This window comes from Diplotaxodon limnothrissa, unplaced genomic scaffold, assembly GCF_057381915.1.
Source record: "Diplotaxodon limnothrissa isolate DT_005_m unplaced genomic scaffold, D_limnothrissa_male_GT1.1 unmapped_scaffold_7, whole genome shotgun sequence".
Classification (NCBI taxonomy): domain Eukaryota; kingdom Metazoa; phylum Chordata; class Actinopteri; order Cichliformes; family Cichlidae; genus Diplotaxodon; species Diplotaxodon limnothrissa.
In genome coordinates, this window is record NW_028188561.1 from 758,886 (window position 1) to 781,265 (window position 22,380).

General features: G+C 44.0%; 1 protein-coding gene and 2 pseudogenes across 4 annotated transcripts; 1 reads left to right on the plus strand and 2 right to left on the minus strand.

Moving 5' to 3' along the window:
• Window positions 1-227: 227 nt before the first annotated feature.
• Window positions 228-12,852, minus strand: LOC146606803 (uncharacterized; annotated as a pseudogene).
• Window positions 12,853-13,019: 167 nt separating this feature from the next.
• LOC146606804 (uncharacterized) lies at window positions 13,020-18,695 on the plus strand. Of its 4 annotated transcripts, none has more exons than XM_085349390.1 (9): window positions 13,020-13,066; window positions 14,538-14,606; window positions 14,704-14,814; window positions 15,376-15,529; window positions 15,605-15,660; window positions 15,818-15,886; window positions 17,158-17,275; window positions 17,548-17,655; window positions 18,103-18,695. In XM_085349390.1, exons 1-9 carry the CDS (start codon window positions 13,061-13,063, stop codon window positions 18,450-18,452), a joined length of 1,041 nt encoding a protein of 346 aa, XP_085205516.1. In that variant the 5' UTR covers window positions 13,020-13,060; the 3' UTR covers window positions 18,453-18,695. The 4 variants fall into 4 exon arrangements, with proteins under 4 accessions (XP_085205516.1, XP_085205515.1, XP_085205517.1 ...); XM_085349389.1 differs by having other exon boundaries at window positions 13,038-13,155; XM_085349391.1 differs by lacking the exons at window positions 14,538-14,606; window positions 14,704-14,814 and having other exon boundaries at window positions 13,038-13,155.
• A 1,662-nt stretch (window positions 18,696-20,357) lies between these two features.
• Window positions 20,358-21,841, minus strand: LOC146606805 (EOLA-like protein; annotated as a pseudogene).
• Window positions 21,842-22,380: the final 539 nt, after the last annotated feature.

The window sequence follows — 22,380 nt, forward strand, 5'->3', positions numbered from 1 at the left end:
GCAGTCATGTTTCTAATATTACAAATCAACCAGAAAGATTATGAAGATAAAAGCTGTGAGACCCCACTAGAGAACGGATGGCTTGTTATCATTACATGAAGTGATTTAGAAATAAGCTGCCAAGTGGCTGCTGTGGCTGCTGCTGCTGTTGCCTTTCTAAGATGCCCTCCACAATCTTCTCTATTGAGACTTGTGTCAGTGGTGTAGACAGGGCAGGAGGAGGCGGGTTAAAGACGGAAATGATAACCCTCCTGCTGTGAAGTGCCTCGGACAGGAATCCAGATGGGGACCTTGGCACCTTCACCAGGGACATGGTTAAGCTGAAGAGTCCCACCGTACCTAAACATTACACCCTCTGAGAGTTCAGGGTCACTTAGGCAGCCACGCAGAATGTGCACTGCGTCACGTCTTCAGCATGGATGGCTTGAAGAGTGGGACGTTGTTGGGGTCTGTGGCCAGGTGAAAATGGTTCAGGACCTTTTCCACTCTGTTCAGCAGCTCAGTGGGTTGTGGTATTTGGATCCTGCAGTGCTCCCTTATGTGTTGCTTTGTGGGATTAGCAGGATGGATGCCACAGAACTTATAAGCATCCTGGAGCCTCTTCAGGTCTGCCTGATCAACCACTGAGAATGCCGCAGAGAGAAGCTGGCAGAAAGTGCTGAACAGAGGAAGATGCTCAGAGGTACACTCCCGCAAAAATCGCCTCAGGCAGTGGAACAGGTCCAGTTTTACAATAATGTTCTTGTTGTAGTGGGTTCGAGAGGCACAGCTGTTTGCCACTGGTCCAGATGTGGCCGCAGCAACAACAGCAGGAGTGGTTTTTCAGGCATCCCACGATAGATTTTCGACAGGGATGCAGTCTGGGATCTTAAATGGAGCACAGCAATCCCTAAATGTAAGAAATACAAATACATGTAAGTATATGGAATATTATGTGTGTGCATCAAATTGATCTGAAAAAGAAAAACTCAGTTTTTCCAGACAGATTAGCAGTTTGAATGACAACGATGATTACGGTTTTTACCTGTCCACCCAGTGGTAGCCGGCCTTTTCCACTCCTGCATCACTGTACCTCTTGGCCATTCCCTGGTACATGGGCTCCAAGGACCTTTCTGTGTCAGACTGAACCATGACCCATGAAACAATCAGCCAGTTTTCATTCATTATGGAATAACTGGACATGACCCCAGATGCCAGCATGACTTTTCGTGCCACCTTCCTGATGTGGTCAGACCTGGAAATGTGGCCAAAAGTGCCCTGGAGGAGTTTGGATATGGCTGGATGTTGATGGTCCCGCAGTGAGAGCTCTGTACCAAGACAAGGAGTTTGTGCTTGTGTGCTACATATTCCCCCTATTACTGCCAGAGGGTGACAACCCGCAATTATGGTCAAAAACCTGCCAGATCTCTACACTGTGTTCGGGGGGGATTCAGGTCTCTATGGCAACAAAAGACAGCCTGTCTTTAGACATCTCCAGGAGAAAATGTGACTGAAATGATTCAGGCTTGAGGAATGGCAGGGTTTTTGTTACTTTTGATTTTCATGGAACACACACATGCAGGCTGCTGCAGTCTGCCAAGTGCTGCTCAGAATTATTTAATTGTGGTCCAGCTGACTGCAACAGATATTTGACTGATGTGGACACAGCATGATGGGACCACCCAGTAATTCCAACTACACAGACTATATCGATCCTTGGGGGAACAACCTATATATGGCATCAATCTCAATAAAATGTTGTAATAGAAACTGTACTGAATACCTCAATTTGTCATGCAAATCTTGCACCTAGTTCATGAATTCATTACATCTAGGCTGGTCTACTGTAATTCATTATTATCAGGATGTTCTAAAAACTGCCTGAAAAGCCTTCATTTAATCCAAAATGCTGCAGCAAGAGTACTGACGGGGACTAGAAAGAGAGAGCAGATTTCTCCAGTACTGACTTCTCTTCATCGACTCCCTGTTAAATCCAGAATTGAATTCAAAATCCTGCTCCTCACATACAAGGTCTTAAATAATCATCCCCACATCTTATCTTAATGACCTTGTAGTACCATATCACCCTATTAGAGCACTTTGCTCTCGCACTGCAGGCTTACTTGTTGCTCCTAGAGTATTTTACAAGTAGAATGGAAGAGCCATCACTTTTCAGGCCCCTCTTCTGTGGAACCAGTTTGGATTTTGGAGACAGACACTATCTCTACTTTAAAGTTTAGGCTCAAAACTTTCCTTTTTGCTAAAGCATATAGTTAAGGCTGGATCAGGTGACCCTGAATCCTCCCTTAGTCATGCTGCTGTAGGTGTAGGCTGCTGAGGGATTCCAATGAGGCATTGAGCATTTCTTCTTCAGTCACCTTTCTCACTCACTATGTATTAATAGACCTCTCTGCATTGAATCATATCTGTTATTAATCTCTTTCTCTCTTCTGTCTTTATCCTGTCTTCCTTCTCTCAGCCCAACCGGTCGCAGAAGATGGCCCCGCCCCTCCCTGAGCCTGGTTCAGCCAGAGGTTTCTTCCTGTCAAAAGAGTTTTTCCTTCCCACTTTCGCCACAGTGCTTGCTCATAGGGGGTCATATGATTGTTGGGTTTACATCTGTATGTATTATTGTAGGGTCTACCTTACAATATAAAGTGCCTTGAGGCGAATGTTGTGGTGATTTGCCGCTATATAAATAAAATTGATTTGAACCGAATTTTCTCCACAATAGATGTGTGTCGTTTGTCTTCAATGATGAGGTATCTGGAGACTGCTGTCTTCAAAAGTGTTTTGTCATGCTCAATGATGTTGTTTGACCACTGTCACTTTTCTGCAGCCATTGGTATAGCTAATTTGATTCCACCCCATGTTTTACAGGCAATCTCACTTTGGTTAAGTCACCCTAGCACTAGTGGTTTTAACTTAATCCAGATTAATTTAGTACAAGACTCAATAGTCCAGGTGGTAGTAATCACTGATTAGTCTGTGTTTCGGAAAGGGGATTATCAAGAACTGATTAACAATTATAGATTATATAGACGCATCTTTGTTCCCTACAAGAATTATGAGGAAACACTACACAATGTGTTACTCTTCTATCACTCCCAGTTTCAACATTTTGCCCATTTTCTTCTGAACAATTTGCCTGTTGTGCTCGAGTCAGGCTATGAGTGCATTATCACCCCAGGCTGTGTTTCAAAATAGCGCTCTATAAATGGTAAATGGCCTGCATTTGTATAGCGCTTTTCTAGTCCATAGGACCCCAGTCATTCACCCATTCACACACTGGCGATAGGAAGCTACATTGTAGCCACAGCTGCCCTGGGGCGCACTGACAGAGGCGAGGCTGCCGGACACAGGCGCCACCGGGCCCTCTGACCACCACCACTCTATAAGCAAAGTAAGTTTCTGGGGTGGCTGTAGCTCAGGTGGCAGAGCAGGTCAGCCACTAATCAGAAGGTCGGTGGTTCGATCCCAGGCTTCCTCCTGGCTGCATGCCAAATATCCTTAGGCAAGATACTAACCCCATGTTTGCCTACTGGTGGTGGTCAGAGGGCCCGGTAGCGCCTGTGGCCGGCAGCCTCGCTTCTGTCAGTGCGCCCCAGGGCAGCTGTGGCTACAATGTAGCTTGCTATCGCCAGTGTGTGAATGACTGAATGTAGTGTAAAGCACTTTGGGGTCCTTAAGGACTAGAAAAGCGCTATACAAATGCAGGCCATTTACCATTTAAAGTCAGGCAGGGGGGAGAACAAACCGCTGCAAAATTGAGGTCACTTTTTCTTTTATTAGATTAACAAGTTCAATGCGGCTCCCTATGTGGATGAGAGCAAGTGGTTCAGAAAATGTGGTAGATTGTGGTGCTTGGTCTTTCCCCCAGTGGTAGGACCTCTATGTACATTCTGATTAAGTTATGAAGTTTATGTGAACTTATTAGCCTTATGATTTTACAACTGAAACTTGTGTAGATATAGGACCAAATGGCATCAAATGGTTTGACTGTATAGTACAACATACCCCAAAACTTCAACATTTACATACTGACATTATATCTTAAGCTTTGACTTTTACTTCTTCAAGAAGCTTGTCTCCTTTCTTAATTTGACTGATCTCACATATGGTGGAATTATATAATGTCAAGTCTGAGAGCACCAGTGATTCCAGAAAATAAACGTGACAGTAACTCATTGGACACAGTATTAGATGATCACTTTTTATTAACAACTCTTTTATGTAATAAAAAAAGTGGGATCTTCAAAAACAAATACAATGCAAAAGCCCTCAAATAAGGCATTTCTTGGGCTTACTGGGAGCAATGGAATAAATTGCACCTTATTTTCAGAGTCCTTTCCCCCTTCACTCATCTTCTCCAGAGGCTCCTGCTGTACTTTTTCTTTTCTCTTTCCTACTTTGGCTTCACTCTTCATCTTCTCCAGAGGCTCTGCCTGTATCTTTTCTTCCTTCCTTTGCCTTTTGCCGCTCATCTTCTCCAGAGGCTCTGCCTGTATCTTTTCTTCCTTCCTTTGCCTTTTGCCGCTCATCTTCTCCAGAGGCTCTGCCTGTATCTTTTCTTCCTTCCTTTGCCTTTTGCCGCTCATCTTCTCCAGAGGCTCTGCCTGTATCTTTTCTTCCTTCCTTTGCCTTTTGCCGCTCATCTTCTCCAGAGGCTCCTGCTGTACTTTTTCTTTTCTCTTCCCTTCTTTGTCTTCACTCTTCATCTTCTCCAGAGACTCTTCTTGTATCTCTTTCTCCTCCAGTTGTTCTTTATTTTAAGAAAATAATCATTTACTTACTGATTAACTTAACATTGTTCATATTGTGCAATATAATGTTAATATTTACCTGAGGTTATTATTGCTGCAGATGACATTCCACTTTGGTCTTTCTTGTTGTTATCTAAGACCATATGAGAAATAAATAAATACCACTCCACCTTAAAGTTCTTTGAATTTGTGTATTTTTACTACAGCTGCTGGTTTCCAGTTACCAGATCTTGGTATCGTGTCTTCAAAGAGAGTTGACTGATGAAAAGTGAGCCTCTTCAAGCATCTGGTTTGGTGAATCACCCTTTTTTCTGAACTCTTATTCACAGTCATTGCTTTGTCTTGGCTTACATAGGCCTGCTGCATCTGAAAAATGATGATCGACAAAGAAAAACAAGGTTACTTTAGCTCATCTAGATGTAATGTTCAGATTTGTTATGTAACAACTGGAATTTGGTGTTGTAATCGTAATGAGCTCATCGCCGTTTCCCTGTCCTGTACATATAACACACAGAAATGCAAGAAGAAGAAAAAAATTATAAACCAGTTTCATGTTGGTATTTATGGTTTTAGAAACAAATCAAACGGGAAGGAATGAACTTTAGCCCACTATTTGTGAGTAAAAGCATTTTGTAATAGTGCACCACTATAAGTGCCTGTGCTGATTTGTTAGCAAATAGTTTTTGGACCGTCCAAGTCCTCAGAACTCACTGCTGGTATTATACATACACCAGCACGATCATTAGATTTACTGCAGCTTTCTACTCCTCCTCATGACCTCACTAAAAATGGACTGCAGCTAACTCACCTCTTCCTCAAACACATCTTTTCTGAATTGTCTTTGAATTTATCTGGTGGAGGTTTCCCATCATGTTCCATCCTCTTCGAATAAGCTGAGTTCTTCTTCTTCTTCTGGCTCCTCCCTTTAGAGGTCACTACAGTGGATCATCTGCCTCCATCTTATTCTATCCATAGCCGCCTCCTCGTTCATACCAACCCTATCTATATCCTCCATCACTACATCCACAAACTTCTTCTAAGGGCTTGCTCTTTCCCTCCTGCCTGGCAGCTCCATATGGAACAATATATTCACTATGCCTCTTCTACATATGTCCAAATCATGTCAGCTTTGCCTCTCTAACTTTGTCTCCAAACCACCCAACATGAGCTGTCTCTCTGATGCACTCATTTCTAATCTTCTCCATTCTGGTCACTCCCAAACAAAATCTTAGCATCTTGAGCCCTGCCATCCCCTGCCTGGCCTTGCACTGCTTGTTGCTTTGGATGCTTGACTCCAGGTATTTAAACTCATGTACCTTCAATACCTTTACTCCTTGCATATTTCATATGAGCTGACCATCTGACGTAGAAGAATACAAAGACATATTTTGTTGAATGCATTGAAACAGAGGACAAATTTTACCTTTTCCATGGCCACTTTGTGAATCATTTGTCCCAAATGTTCTGCTTCATCCTTTGAATCATCTTTAGATTCATCTTGTGTGGGTCTGCTATCATGTGTCCCATCCTCTTCAGATGCTGCCACCATCTGTTTTAAGAGAAGACAACAATATGTTTGGCTAATTTTTGATGGATTGATTGTGGAAGCAGTGAAACTGAGGATGAATTTCACCTCTCTTTGTGGCATAGGACACCCAGTTTTGTTTTTCATGGCTACCTTAGGAATCCTTTTACGTTCTTGTTCTTCCTCCTCTTCTGAATAGCCTTCAGATTCATCCTGTGTGGGTTTCCAGTCATCTGTCCCATCATCTTCAGATGAGCTCACAGACTGTTATTAGAGCAGAAAAATATATATTTTGCTCATTTTCCATGGATGTGTGAAAACAACATATTTACAGAAACTTAGCTGGATTTTTCTTGCCCACCTTAGGAACCCATTCTCTTGCTTCACTCTCCTCCACACCTGTCCTATCGCTTTTAGAAAAGATCACCATCTGTTTTTAGAAAAGTAACAAAACAAAACATAGAAAATAAAATAATTTCCAACAGTGCATTTTGAGATCTAAGCATCCCAGAAACTGCACAGACATATGTCAGACATAACTTAAAACCACCAGTATAGGTTCATCAAGGCCCTGAGGGGAAAAACTACGTTTCCCACAAAATATTATGTTACTTCCGGTTTTGGCAGGTAATGGCAGACATGCATCCTTTTTTTTTTTTTTTTTAATTTTGTTTTTAAAATTTTGGTCGCCAACGGAGAGTGTTTGGTAGCGCTGTCCTCAGAAAACACCGTTTGTACTGTTTCGAATCATAACTCTGGTTTTACGTGGCCTATTAACACAATTAAGAGAATATCATTTGAAGTCCGCACTTTCAACACAAGTTGAAATGGAGACTGGGGCTGTGTCCCAATTCAGAGACCGCACGCTTGAAGTACGCATTTTGAGTGCGATTACGTCACCGCCACGTGACGACTGTCCCAACTCGAAGCGTACTTCAAATGCGCCGTCGATTTCCCCAAATATCAAGCGTGGTCCGGTGCACGCTTCGTGGTCCCATATATCCCACAATTCATAGCGCGGCGGTGGGTGTGGATAATTTTGCTGCAAAATCCACATAAAATGTAATAAATAAATCATATAATACAAAAATCAACTATTCACATTTCAACTTTTAACTATTTAAATTTTCAGCTTTTTCCTTTTACAAATTTAAAGTGAAAACAACACAAAACACTGCAAACCACAACACAATTAAATATAAATTATAATATGAAAACAAAAAGAACATGTATATTCTCTGTCATATGGGCCCGCATGAATAAACTTTCTGAATCCTTTATCATCTGCAACCGAAAATAGTTGTGGATGATTACTATACCTTTCTATCCACTGCGGTCAAGTGAGCCCTCACTTACGAAGTCGCAGTCAAGCTAGCCGCCCCGCCAGCCGCACCGAAAATGTGGTTGCACTACTCTTACGTATATTACGGTATGGGTGAAGACCGGCTTAGAAACGCAGTGTTTTGTGTCCTGACACTATTTTACTTCACAATCCACTCCCATTTTTAGTGTATCTCCACTTTCCCCCCTGTGATCCACAGCCCAAATTACTGTATGATTCAGAGAAAATTAACAATAAAATTTACCCAATTTACTCAACTATACTTTTAATGTCCTCATCTTTGAGCTCAGATTACAGGAAAACTATAAGAGGTGACGCAGATATTTCACTGGATTATGACTCTGGGTGACCCCCACTCTGCACCCTGTGATCCACAGCCAAAATTACTGTATGGATTTTGAGAAAATTCATAGCAAAATCTTCCCATTATGCTTTACTGTACTCCACATATTGACATCTTTGAGCTCTGATTACAGGAAAACTGTAAGAGGTGACACAGATATTTCACTGGATTCTGACTCTGGGGGACCCCCACTCTGCACCCTGTGATCCACAGCCAAAATTACTGTACGGATTTTGAGAAAATTGATAGTAAACTTTGCACAATTTACTGTACTGTACTTTATATATTGACATCTTTGAGCTCAGATTACAGGAAAACTGTAAGAGGTGACGCAGATATTTCACTGGATTCTGACTCTAGGCTGTCTCCACTCTGCACCCTGTGATCCACAGCCAAAATTACTGTACGGATTTTGAGAAAATTGATAGTAAACTTTGCACAATTTACTGTACTGTACTTTATATATTGACATCTTTGAGCTCAGATTACAGGAAAACTGTAAGAGGTGACGCAGATATCTCACTGGATTATGACTCTAGGCTGTCGCCACTCTTCACCCTGTGATCCACAGAAAAAATTACTGTACAGTTTTTGAGAAAATTGATAGTAAACCTTTCACAATTTACTCTACTGTACTTTTAATATTCTCATCTTTGACCTCAGATTACAGGAAAACTATAAGAGGTGACGCAGATATCTCACTGGATTATGACTCTGGGTGACCCCCACTCTGCACCCTGTGATCCACAGCCAAAATTACTGTACGGATTTCTGATAAAATTAAATCCTATTCCATTACCAAACAAAATGAGTTCATTGAAGTATTTGCTTAACTACAAGAAATGTCTTTCCACACACAATTTAAATTTTTCAAAATGTCATTCACACACCACCTCAAGTATCAACTTCAGTTTTAGACATTATTTATTCAGTGCTTAATCACAACAATAGTCAACTTAAGGCACTTACATAATAAGTTAAACCTTACAATAATACATACAGAGAAAAACCCAACAATCATATGACCCCCTATGAGCAACAGTGGGAAGGAAAAACTCCCTTTTAACAGGAAGAAACCTCTGGCAGAACCAGGCTCAGGGAGGGGCGGCCATCTGCCTCAACCGGTCAGGGTGAGAAATTACATTTCTCAGATTACTGATTTCTCATATTACTACTACACAGTTTAGATACACTCAACAAAAATATAAACGCAACACCTTTGTTACTGCTCCCATTCCCCATGGGATGGACGTAGAGACCGAAAATTCATTCCAGATACACAATATAACCATCCCTCCCAAACAGTGGTCACAAATCAGTCCAAATGTGTGGTAGTGGGCACATCTGCCATATTGAGATAATCCATCCCACCTCACAGGTGTGCCACATCAGGATGCTGATCTGACATCATGAGTAGTGCACAGGTGTACCTCAGACTGCCCACAACAAAAGGCCACCCTGGAATGTGCAGTTTTTTGCGCTATTGGGGGTCTGGGGACCCAGAACCGGTCAGTATCTGGTGTGACCACCATTTGCCTCATGCAGTGCAACACATCGTCGCATGGAGTCTATCAGATTGTCAATTGTGGCCTGTGGAATGTTGGTCCACTCCACTTCAATGGTTGTGCGAGGTTGTTGGATATTCGTGGGAACTGGTACACGCTGTCGTATACGCCGGTCAAGCACATCCCGAACATGCTCAATGGGTGACATGTCCGGTGAGTATGCTGGCCATGCAAGAACTGGGACATTCTCAGCTGCCATCTGCCCTGAACAATGTGAACCATGATTCATCCGTGAAGCGCACACCTCTCCAACGTGCCAGACGCCATCGAATGTGAGCATTTGCCCACACAAGTCTGTTACGGCGACGAGCTGGAGTCAGGTCAAGACCCCGATGAGGACGACGGGCATGCAGTTGAGCTTCCCTGAGACGGTTTCTGACAGTTTGTGCAGAAATTGTTTGGTTGTGCAAACCAATTGTTCCAGCAGCTGTCTGGGTGGCTGGTCTCAGACGATCTTGGAGGTGAACCTGCTGGATGTGGAGGTCCTGGGCTGGTGTGGTTACACGAGGTCTGCGGTTGTGAGGCCGGTTGGATGTGCTGCCATATTCTCTGAAACGCCTGTGGAGACGGCTTATGGTTGAGAAATGAACATTCAATGCACGGGTGACAGATCTGGTTGACATTCCTGCTGTCAGCATGCCAATTGCACGCTCCCTCATTGCTTGTGGCATCTGTGGCATTTTGCTGTGAGACAAAACTGCACATTCCAGGGTGGCCTTTTGTTGTGGGCAGTCTGAGGTACACCTGTGCACTACTCATGATGTCAGATCAGCATCCTGATGTGGCACACCTGTGAGGTGGGATGGATTATCTCAATATGGCAGATGTGCCCACTACCACACATTTGGACTGATTTGTGACCACTGTTTGGGAGGGATGGTTATATTGTGTATCTGGAATGAATTTTCGGTCTCTACGTCCATCCCATGGGGAATGGGAGCAGTAACAAAGGTGTTGCGTTTATATTTTTGTTGAGTGTATCTAAACTGTGTAGTAGTAATATGAGAAATCAGTAATCTGAGAAATGTAATTTCTCACCCTGACCGGTTGAGGCAGATGGCCGCCCCTCCCTGAGCCTGGTTCTGCCAGAGGTTTCTTCCTGTTAAAAGGGAGTTTTTCCTTCCCACTGTTGCTCATAGGGGGTCATATGATTGTTGGGTTTTTCTCTGTATGTATTATTGTAAGGTTTAACTTATTATGTAAGTGCCTTAAGTTGACTATTGTTGTGATTAAGCACTGAATAAATAATGTCTAAAACTGAAGTTGATACTTGAGGTGGTGTGTGAATGACATTTTGAAAAATTTAAATTGTGTGTGGAAAGACATTTCTTGTAGTTAAGCAAATACTTCAATGAACTCATTTTGTTTGGTAATGGAATAGGATTTAATTTTATCAGAAATCCGTACAGTAATTTTGGCTGTGGATCACAGGGTGCAGAGTGGGGGTCACCCAGAGTCATAATCCAGTGAGATATCTGCGTCACCTCTTATAGTTTTCCTGTAATCTGAGGTCAAAGATGAGAATATTAAAAGTACAGTAGAGTAAATTGTGCAAAGTTTACTATCAATTTTCTCAAAAACCGTACAGTAATTTTTTCTGTGGATCACAGGGTGAAGAGTGGCGACAGCCTAGAGTCATAATCCAGTGAGATATCTGCGTCACCTCTTACAGTTTTCCTGTAATCTGAGCTCAAAGATGTCAATATATAAAGTACAGTACAGTAAATTGTGCAAAGTTTACTATCAATTTTCTCAAAATCCGTACAGTAATTTTGGCTGTGGATCACAGGGTGCAGAGTGGAGACAGCCTAGAGTCAGAATCCAGTGAAATATCTGCGTCACCTCTTACAGTTTTCCTGTAATCTGAGCTCAAAGATGTCAATATATAAAGTACAGTACAGTAAATTGTGCAAAGTTTACTATCAATTTTCTCAAAATCCGTACAGTAATTTTGGCTGTGGATCACAGGGTGCAGAGTGGCGACAGCCTAGATTCATAATCCAGTGAAATATCTGCGTCACCTCTTACAGTTTTCCTGTAATCTGAGCTCAAAGATAAGAATATATAGAGTATAGTACAGTAAATTGTGCAAAGTTTACTATCAATTTTCTAAAAATCCGTACAGTAATTTGGGCTGTGGATCACAGGGTGCAGAGTGGGGGTCACCCAGAGTCAGAATCCAGTGAGATATCTGCGTCACCTCTTTCAGTTTTCCTGTAATCTGAGCTCAAAGATGAGGACATTAAAAGTATAGTTGAGTAAATTGGGTAAATTTTATTGTTAATTTTCTCTGAATCATACAGTAATTTGGGCTGTGGATCACAGGGGTGAAAGTGGAGATTAACCAAAACTGGGAGTGGATTGTGAAGTAAAATAGTGTCAGGACAGAAAACACTGCGTTTCTAAGCCAGTCGGCACCTATACCGTAATATGCGTAAGAGTAGTGCAACAACATTTTAGGTGCGGCTGGCGGGGCGGCTAGCTTGACTGCGACTTCGTAAGTGAGGGCTCACTTGACCGCAGTTTCTATCCCTGGCTCTCTTTCTCTCTCTCTCCCTCTGGCTGTTCCTGTGCTACTGAGAGTAACTACCGCCCCTCCCCCCCTCTGCCCACGTGCAGAGTGAAGCGGAAAAAACGTGCGGGAGAGAGAGAGAAAGAGAGCGAGAGAGAGAGAGAGAGAAAGAGAAAAAAACCCGCGTGACGGCTCGCGATAAGGAGCCGGCTCCCGTCGTTCACGTCAAAGAGACGGCTCTAAGAGCCATTTCGTTCGCGAACGACCCATCACTAACACACACACACAACAGCAGCCCCTCTCGCTTGGTTTTTGCATTTGCGCTCGCTAACAACGTGTTGCTGGCGCTCTCAACATTTCTGCCCGTGCGCGCTCAACTCTTTCTCTACACCGTTATATTTGTGCCACAAAAACAGCCAGACAGGACAGGGTTAAAAAAAAAACCCAACCATAAACAAGCAAACGAAAAAAACCCGACAAGGTACCTGTTTGTACTCATGTAACTTTTGAAAGTTAGCTTCATACCTGAGAGCTGGTACCTTCAAACTCTTTCTTCTTTCTTTCTTTCTTTCTGACAGTCGTATTGGCGGTTGGCAAACAATTGAAAGGTGCATTTACCTTCAAATTCATCATCCATGGTGCTTCTAAACTCTCACTAGAACAATCTGCTGCTGTACTCATGATCACATGACATAGATGATTCTGATTGGCTGCTCAAATGCTCATTAGGGGCGGAACATTTTTATAACATTAGTTACCATAGGGCATTGGAGCGTGATGTCACGGGGGTGGGCGTGGAAAGGATTTTGGCCTGATGCGCCATTTTCGGGGTCAAAATAATATGGCGCATCAGGCCAAAATCCTTTCCACGCCCACCCCCGTGACATCACGCTCCAATGCCCTATGGTAACTAATGTTATAAAAATGTTCCGCCCCTAATGAGCATTTGAGCAGCCAATCAGAATCATCTATGTCATGTGATCATGAGTACAGCAGCAGATTGTTCTAGTGAGAGTTTCGAAGCACCATGGATGAAGGTAAATGCACCTTTCAATTGTTTGCCAACCGCCAATACGACTGTCAGAAAGAAAGAAAGAAGAAAGAGTTTGAAGGTACCAGCTCTCAGGTATGAAGCTAACTTTCAAAAGTTACATGAGTACAAACAGGTACCTTGTCGGGTTTTTTTCGTTTGCTTGTTTTTGGTTGGTTTTTTTTTTAACCCTGTCCTGTCTGGCTGTTTTTGTGGCACAAATATAACGGTGTAGAGAAAGAGTTGAGCGCGCACGGGCAGAAATGTTGAGAGCGCCAGCAACACGTTGTTAGCGAGCGCAAATGCAAAAACCGAGCGAGAGGGGCTGCTGTTGTGTGTGTGTTAGTGATGGGTCGTTCGCGAACGAAATGGCTCTTAGAGCCGTCTCTTTGACGTGAACGACGGGAGCCGGCTCCTTATCGCGAGCCGTCACGTGGTTTTTTTTCTCTCTCTCTCTCTCTCGCTCTCTCTCTCGCACGTTTTTCCGCTTCACTCTGCACGTGGGCAGAGGGGGGGAGGGGCGGTAGTTACTCTCAGTAGCACAGGAACAGCCAGAGGGAGAGAGAGAGAAAGAGAGCCAGGGATAGAAAGGTATAGTAATCATCCACAACTATTTTCGGTTGCAGATGATAAAGGATTCAGAAAGTTTATTCATGCGGGCCCATATGACAGAGAATATACATGTTCTTTTTGTTTTCATATTATAATTTATATTTAATTGTGTTGTGGTTTGCAGTGTTTTGTGTTGTTTTCACTTTAAATTTGTAAAAGGAAAAAGATGAAAATTTAAATAGTTAAAAGTTGAAATGTGAATAGTTGATTTTTGTATTATATGATTTATTTATTACATTTTATGTGGATTTTGCAGCAAAATTATCCACACCCACCGCCGCGCTATGAATTGTGGGATATATGGGACCACGAAGCGTGCACCGGACCACGCTTGATATTTGGGGAAATCGACGGCGCATTTGAAGTACGCTTCGAGTTGGGACAGTCGTCACGTGGCGGTGACGTAATCGCACTCAGAATGCGTACTTCAAGCGTGCGGTCTCTGAATTGGGACACAGCCCCAGTCTCCATTTCAACTTGTGTTGAAAGTGCGGACTTCAAATGATATTCTCTTAATTGTGTTAATAGGCCACGTAAAACCAGAGTTATGATTCGAAACAGTACAAACGGTGTTTTCTGAGGACAGCGCTACCAAACACTCTCCGTTGGCGACCAAAATTTTAAAAACAAAATTAAAAAAAAAAAAAAAGGATGCATGTCTGCCATTACCTGCCAAAACCGGAAGTAACATAATATTTTGTGGGAAACGTAGTTTTTCCCCTCAGGGCCTTGATGAACCTATACTGGTGGTTTTAAGTTATGTCTGACATATGTCTGTGCAGTTTCTGGGATGCTTAGACCTCAAAATGCACTGTTGGAAATTATTTTATTTTCTATGTTTTGTTCTGTTACTTTTCTAAAAACAGATGGTGATCTTTTCTAAAAGCGATAGGACAGGTGTGGAGGAGAGTGAAGCAAGAGAATGGGTTCCTAAGGTGGGCAAGAAAAATCCAGCTAAGTTTCTGTAAATATGTTGTTTTCACACATCCATGGAAAATGAGCAAAATATATATTTTTCTGCTCTAATAACAGTCTGTGAGCTCATCTGAAGATGATGGGACAGATGACTGGAAACCCACACAGGATGAATCTGAAGGCTATTCAGAAGAGGAGGAAGAACAAGAACGTAAAAGGATTCCTAAGGTAGCCATGAAAAACAAAACTGGGTGTCCTATGCCACAAAGAGATGTGAAATTCATCCTCAGTTTCACTGCTTCCACAATCTATACATTCAACAAAATATGTCTTTGTATTCTTCTACGTCACATGGTCAGCTCATATGTATGGAACACCAGGACTGCCATAATGAATTAATTAAATACACCATTAGATAATTAATTAAATGTGGCAATAATTAATTAAAGAGAAGATTTAGAAGAAGATTAGAAATGAGTGATGATGGGAAACCTCCACCAGATAAATTTAAAGACAACTGAGAAAAGATGAGTTTAAGGAAGAGGTGAGTTAGCTCCAGTCCATTTTTAGTGAGGTCATGAGGAGGAGTAGTAGTGGGTTTCGTACACAAGATGAATTCAAAGACAGTATATATATTCAAAGAAATATAAAGGTCAAATCAAAAGTAGTCAGAATTACTAACAGTACTGCAGATAATTTATTTTCATTGGCATTTGTAAATATTAAGTAAGAGTAAGACAAAAAATAAAACTTTTTTAGTAGTTGTATGCGTCTTCTTTTTGTGTACAGGGGGCGTTCGTGAGCAGTGAGTTGCCGCAGAGGACAGAGGAACGGCAACAGGTTGCTGTCGCCTCAAAGTCTCAAAGGCATCACTATGTCAGAAATGGACACAAGTGTCCCATATGTGGACGTGTATATGCTGACTTCATCTACAGTTCACAGGGTGAGTAACGTGATCCCGCTGTGACACGCCTCCCTGCAGCAGCCATGTTGGTGACTCTGTCTCACATTATTTCAGATCAGAGTTTCCAGACCTCCGGAGTTTACAGCGCCACTGAGACCTCCACCAATCAGGTAAGAGCTGACCTCTGCCTCTGTCTCCTGTTAGTGTGATGCAGGTCAGCATAATGTTGCACATGAAAATTGGTTTGAAATTTGCACGTGTGAAGAGGTCATGTGATCAGTGACCCCATGAAGCTGTAATCAGTCTGTTTCTATTTTATTTTGAAAGGATGAGCAGGAAGGAGGCGTGGCTGACTCTCCCACGAGATCAGACGTGAACTTCAGCTACAGCCAGCAGGTACGTCCCGCAGCGTAGCTTGAAGGTGACATCATCGCGTGTGTGACAGCGGTGCCAGGGTAGCTCAGTGGTTGGCGCTGCTGCCTCACAGTCTGAGCGTCTCGTTTCAGACCCGGGGAAGTTCAACTTCCTGCTTCAGACTTCAGGAGAATATTGTTGCGACCGCGCCACAGACTGCAGCTGCCATCTCTGCTCCGCCTCGTCTCGGTGGGCGGCGATAAGCTGGACAGAGAACAGCTCTAAACATTGTTCGTCCAATCAAAAACCTGTACAGCAGGCCTAAAGCGCCTGTCCAACGTCATCCTCCAGAGGTCGCAACCTCTGAAGGTAATGGTGCTTGGACTTTGAGCACTTCCTGTTCCTGTGACGCGCCGAGCTCTCTTCTTCTCTTGGTTTTGGTCTAACGGCAGTCGGGACAAAGTCTGAGTGTGTATTTCCTGTTTCTGTTCAAAAACATAAACGCATTCATTCCTTTCTTCATACGGGAACAGGGATATCTGCATCTGACTGAAAGGAGTATTCCTTTTTCTCTTATGTCCATCACACTTTTTCTAGGATAGACTACTTGACTAGTATTGCATGTGCCTGTGAATACCGTGCCATAGTTATATCAGACCACGCCCCTTTAATTCTGACTGGCTATGCCTGACTTACCTAGAACAGACAGGAGTTGGCGTTTTAACCCCACACTACTATCTGATCAGTGTGTTGAGCAGTATGTGTAGACTGCAGAGTCCTCCAGTATTACTTCAATTTGGGCATCCAGGTAAGAGACACCTGAACAGTAAACAGCAGTCTTTGAAGCGGCGCTGACAGGTGAAGGTGAGACGCCTGAATGAACTCACGGAGCATCACAGAATGTTGATTCTGTTCTGGACGTTTTCAGTGGGAGAAACCTTTCGTTATCATCCAGGTGATCCTTCAGTCTCAGCTGACTGCAGGTTTCCGACCTATAAACGGGACATAATGACTGAAACTAGCTCAGCTCCTCCACTGGCAGATCTGTTTTAGCAGCAGAAGTCTGAGTGCACCTGAGTCACTTGCAGGTGTGGTAAACATCTTCCAAGGGCACTCTGATCACCTGGGTCCTGTGGAGGTCATGTGACTGGTGTTCCTCTCCTTTAACCTGTGGCTGCCGTTTCAAAGAGACACACGTTTCCTTCAGGTTCTTTGAATGTTTATAGATGATTCTGCAGGTGTTTCAGGTTCAGGTGATGACATGATGCTGTGAATTTGTCATGTGACCGTCATGTGACCATCTGTCTCCTCAGTGGTACCATCAGAGCTGCTGGAAGCAACAGCAGCAGCTGTATCCCGCCTCCTCACCTGAGACTGCCTACCCCTACCAGCCCTACACGCCCTACCTGGGCCAGGAGCCCCCTCTGCACGGTAAGAGTGATCGGTTCCAGCAGGTGGTGCTGCACTTCCTCCACCTGTATACAAAAGATGCAAGTTTCATCTTTTAGCTGAGCCTTCACTTCCGTAGCGAAGCCTTTCACAATAAAACAGTGCGATCAGGTAGGAGGCAACTGTGGGGAACACATGACTAACAGGAAGATGTGTGCAGTGATGTCATTACAGCATGGATGGTCCCTCAGGTGTTTTAATTTAAGCTCCACCCCCTTTACTGTGACTTGATCTGTCCCATCTTCCGTCCCCAGCTGCCTCCCAGCCGTTCTCTGAGACTGGGCGGATCTCCCATCAGCCCGCCAGCTCCTACCCAGAATCCTCCAGGTCTGCAGATGGACAGACAGAGGGACGCAACGGCGGTCAGTACTTTACCTTTACCTTTGGAGTGCACACGCTGCCAAAACAGGAAGTGTTTGTCAATAAAACAGTGTAGAAGTGCCGGAGGTCAGCAGGTCTGTTGGTGAAGCTTTACAGCTGCATAATGGTGAGAGTGGCGCAATGAGGAGGGAAGGGTGGGGCAAACCCTACACCATCCAGCTGTCACATTCCTGTACCCAATGACTACTGTATTGTTATTAAGGTGAAATTTGACCGGATGAACATAGCAAACAGGCGTGGCAACAGACAGGAAGTGCGGTGCAGTAATTCTGGAGTCAGATGAAGGCAGAAGCACAATGGGCCAATTGCAGGCGCTGTTAGTCATTGGTCAGGTCACATGATTAGTGTGCCTCCACATTAAAACCCAAATTTTCTGCATTATAAACGAATTTACTTTGAAAATAAAGGCATGTGGTTTGTCTCCTCAGGTGTCTCCATGGAAAGCTCCTCCTCCATCAGTCCTACTCCTCCAGGCTCCGCCCCCTCCTCTGCTCTCCTCTACCCAGATCAGTCGCCCCTCCCTCCTCTCCCACTGCTCCACCTGCCATATGAAGCTCCACCCCCAAGCACCTACCTGACTACAGCCCCTGCACCTCCTCTTCCACATCCCGCCCACCACCCTCACCACTCTTCCTACCACCCATACAGGCCAATATCGACTGGAGGCCACGCCCCACGACTCTACTGCCCTGCCCCCAACCCTTCTCATGTTGTTGGATACATTGCTGCCCCGCCCCCTCACCACACAGACACACTCTACATCCCACCCACTATGTAACGTGCATATTAGCTCAAGGCTAAAACCCCTTTTGTTTTGAATTAGTGGTAACATTATTATGAACACTTTTCCTGCAGCAAGACTTTCAAAATTAAAGTTAGGATTTAAAGGTAAATATTGGCTGGATGTTAATGGATGTTGCTGTTGGTTAAAATTCATGTTGTGACAGCCAATATGAGGTGGTGGGTGTGACCAGTCCCTATTTGTGGAGGGATCTTTGTGTTGATGTTTTGTTTTTTGGGTTTTGGGTGAATAAAGTTTGTTTCACCAGCAGATGGCGTTTTTGCTTCATCACATGACTATTGTCCAGCTAACAGTCCCAAACATCAACTTCCTGTTTTTTATGCTTTGAGCAAACAGGAAGTAAAATAATAAAGCCAGAAAGGTGCGATTCTCCACAGGACGTGAGAGATGGGGATCAGAGGGGAGTTACAGGTGATAGGTCGTCATCTCTGGCGAGGGGGCAGCGCCTCAGTGTGTCAGTTTGAGCTCTCAGGTAGAAAACTCTCACCTGTGCAGGTTAGGGGTGAGTGTGATTCATAGCAGCAGAAAATTTGAGAGCTTTGGAGGCTGACTCTGATTTTCTTAGTTTCCATGGAAACTAAAATCAATAAAGGCATTTTTTTCCATTACAGCTGCTGTGACACTGAAGTTCAGTAAGTAATCTGATTACACTGAGACAAAGGTTGATGGATGTTTGAACGACTACTTTGTCCAGACCTGTGATGAGCAGCGAAGCCTGAGACGACTCCCCCCACCCCCACTGAGTCGCCTGTTGTCATTTTTAAACCTTTATTGACACAGGAAGTGGCGTCACAGCCAAGAATAGAAACGCGGTGATGGAGGGACGTCCCTCAGCCCAGGAACTCTTTATCTGGATTTGCTTATGGTGACATCATCATTCGGGATGAGCTCACGTGGATGTAGCTGCTCCATCCACCGCCGCTTGTTTCATAGAGAAAAGCGCCACAGGTTGTATGAAAATCTGCAGATGGCGTGTTGACTCAGCCTGATACATGTTTAAATTATACTGTATGTGTATTGATCACTGTGGGTTTTTATAGATCTGATTGGTTAACGGGTGCTGGTTTCATACCTGCTGATAAGTTACCATGGTAACTTTTGATAGGAAGCACCTTCAGAAAAGCCTGAGTTACGTGCAGTTACCTGGATTAGAGGTCGGTTTGTGTGCTTATCCATTTGTTTTGTTGATGGAACCATGAATTCTGCAGTTTACCATCCTCTGGTTTAGTCAAAGTCCTGACGGCTTCATGCTCTAAAACCCTCCAGTGTGACTGAATTACAACAATTCTGCACAGACTGTTTTCTAAAACAGCGAGAGAACAATGAGCAGAACAGCAAGCATAGCAAAATATTACCTTTTAATTTCAGTGTAACATACAGCCGCCTGATAACAGCACCACAGGTAGGTTATTTACACAAACACTGGACGTTTGGAAGGTGCCCTTATTAACCCACCGGCAACAGTTGCCGTTTTAACCCCCACACATCAACAAAATTAAACATACAGTCAGTAGGACAAGTCTAAGGAGTGAAATGCATTCACTTATTTTGCTGCGAAAAATCTGGGATTAGACGGGTTCCATCATTTCAAAGAAACAAAGAACTGGACAGGTTGGACTTTTATCGAGCTGCTGTGAAGCCTCTGGTGCTCCGGGATGACGGCCCCAGGAGCTCAGATCATTGGTCTGACCCCCACCCCACCCTCAGAGATGGAAGACCTCGCTCGACCCCAAAAATCAGGTGTGCTGATGACATCACAGTGACCTGATCTGAGGTCAGCGCCACCGCTCTGATCACAGATCAATGATCAGCTGTAAAAACCAAAGTACTATGACAGAGAAGTAGCTCCAGCATCGGCCTCAGTGCCCGGGTAGGTTACGTATGTGTTGTCACGGGAACAGTTTTGCTGGGATCTCTATGGTCCAGAGGTCGCGACCTCCCAGAGCTCTCAGTGGGGCCTTCAGCCAGCGAGGGTTGGACAGGTTAGTCAGGTGCTTCTCCTGCAGACCAATCAGCACGGCCGACTGCTCCAGGCACTGTAGGTCCTTCCCCTGGAGGGAGGCGGGGCAAAGCCAGGTCTGGCCCACATCCACCAATCCTAAAAGAGACCACAGGGTTCGTTCAGGGATGTGTAAATGTGGCAGAGTAAATAGTGATTCTAACCTGCCACCACGCCGCGGCCGAACCGCTCCCCGGACTCCAGAAGTGCCTCAATCTGTCCATCCCCAGCAGGCCGCTTAGCACCGCCCACCACTCCAACCCCTCCCAGTCACGCTGAGCCACGTGGACCGCCAGCGTCTGGTTCTCCAGTGGAGCGAGCAGCGGCCTCCAGCGGCTCTCCACCGTCTTTACCCCGTCCAGAACCAGGCCGGCATACGGCTGCCGGTGTTCCAGATCTACTGGCGTTTAGATCAACTGGCGTTGGTCGAACAGATGTGTGGCAGTCTTGCGTTTCAGTAGCTCCTACCGACAAACCAGCAAAAAAAAGCCAAATGTGTCATCTGTGACACTTGTGAGGTTGTCTCAAACACACTCCGTCAGTCTTGATGCTGTTGAACAACAAAATGTTTAAAAATGTGGCGAGTTTACCTGGTGATATCCTCGTGCGCCACGCGATCGCGAAAACAGCAAACAATTAACACCATGCCGTTGTTGTTCACGGGACAGCAAGAGTAAACGATCGGGAGACTCTTGTCGTCGTTATCGTTCCCCTCGCACGGTTTATTTCTCCGAATTCAGCGTTTTTGCTTCACAACTACAGCGTGCAGTTTACTTTGTGCACTAACATGGAGTCGAGTCAACCAGCGCCACCTCTGGCCAAGTGCCACAGCCTACAGCCAGATCAACCTGTGACACACATCTGCACCACGTTTGAATTCGTGTCATGCACATTTGTACCTTTCAATTGTGTCTGTTTGTGCGTCATGCAAATAAACCTTTGGAAAGAATGAAATGATATCATATATTCCTTATTGGCCTACATTTGTACAAAATTCCAAATTATATACACAAAGTCATAGAAATCACCACTCCAATTGGTCATCATGATTTTAATATTCTCTTTTTCCATAACAATGAAATACACCTTGGACAAATATGACACATCAATATTTCATTAGTGTTGTCACATCACATCCTGTAAGCATCGTCTGTCTGTGTCTTTTCCCTGAAAATGAATATTTCCAGCCAATATAGGCAATTCATCAACATGGCTGGAGTTATATACAGTCTGTATAAGTGTGGTTAATCTAATGAAGATTTGTAAGGAGACGGCAGTTACTGTGAATTCACAGCAGTTACACAGTGATTAGTAATAAACAGCCAGTGAGAGTGAGTGGATATGACTGTTCCCACCACTAACACATGACCATAGGCCACTACTAGATTAACTTGTGACACATCTGCACCTGCTGCTATGATCACATTGAGTAGAGGCTGAGTGGCTGCACTTACCCCTGGTACATCCAAATCTACCCACAAACATGTTGAAAGATGCAATGCCAGCAATGTGGATTGTCAACACTGAAAACAATCAGTAAGCAAAGACAACAGGGATCATTTGTTTCTGTTTATTTAGCACCCACAACATTTGTAGTCGCCTTCTGCACAGGGGAAGTCCACACACACCGTGTGGTACCACTTTCCACAGAAGGTGCAATCTGCAAGATTGAATGAGATTGTCAGGGTCATTGTCTGACTGTTTATTACTAATCACTGTGTAACTGCTGTACATTCACAGTAACTGCCATCTCCTTATAAATGTTTATTAGATTGACCACACTTATGCAGACTGTATATCACAACCAACTCTAACATGTTTGTTTGCAGAGGGCAGACACAGACAGACTACGCTAACGACATGTGATGTTACAACACTGGTGAAATATTAGTGTGTTCACGACAT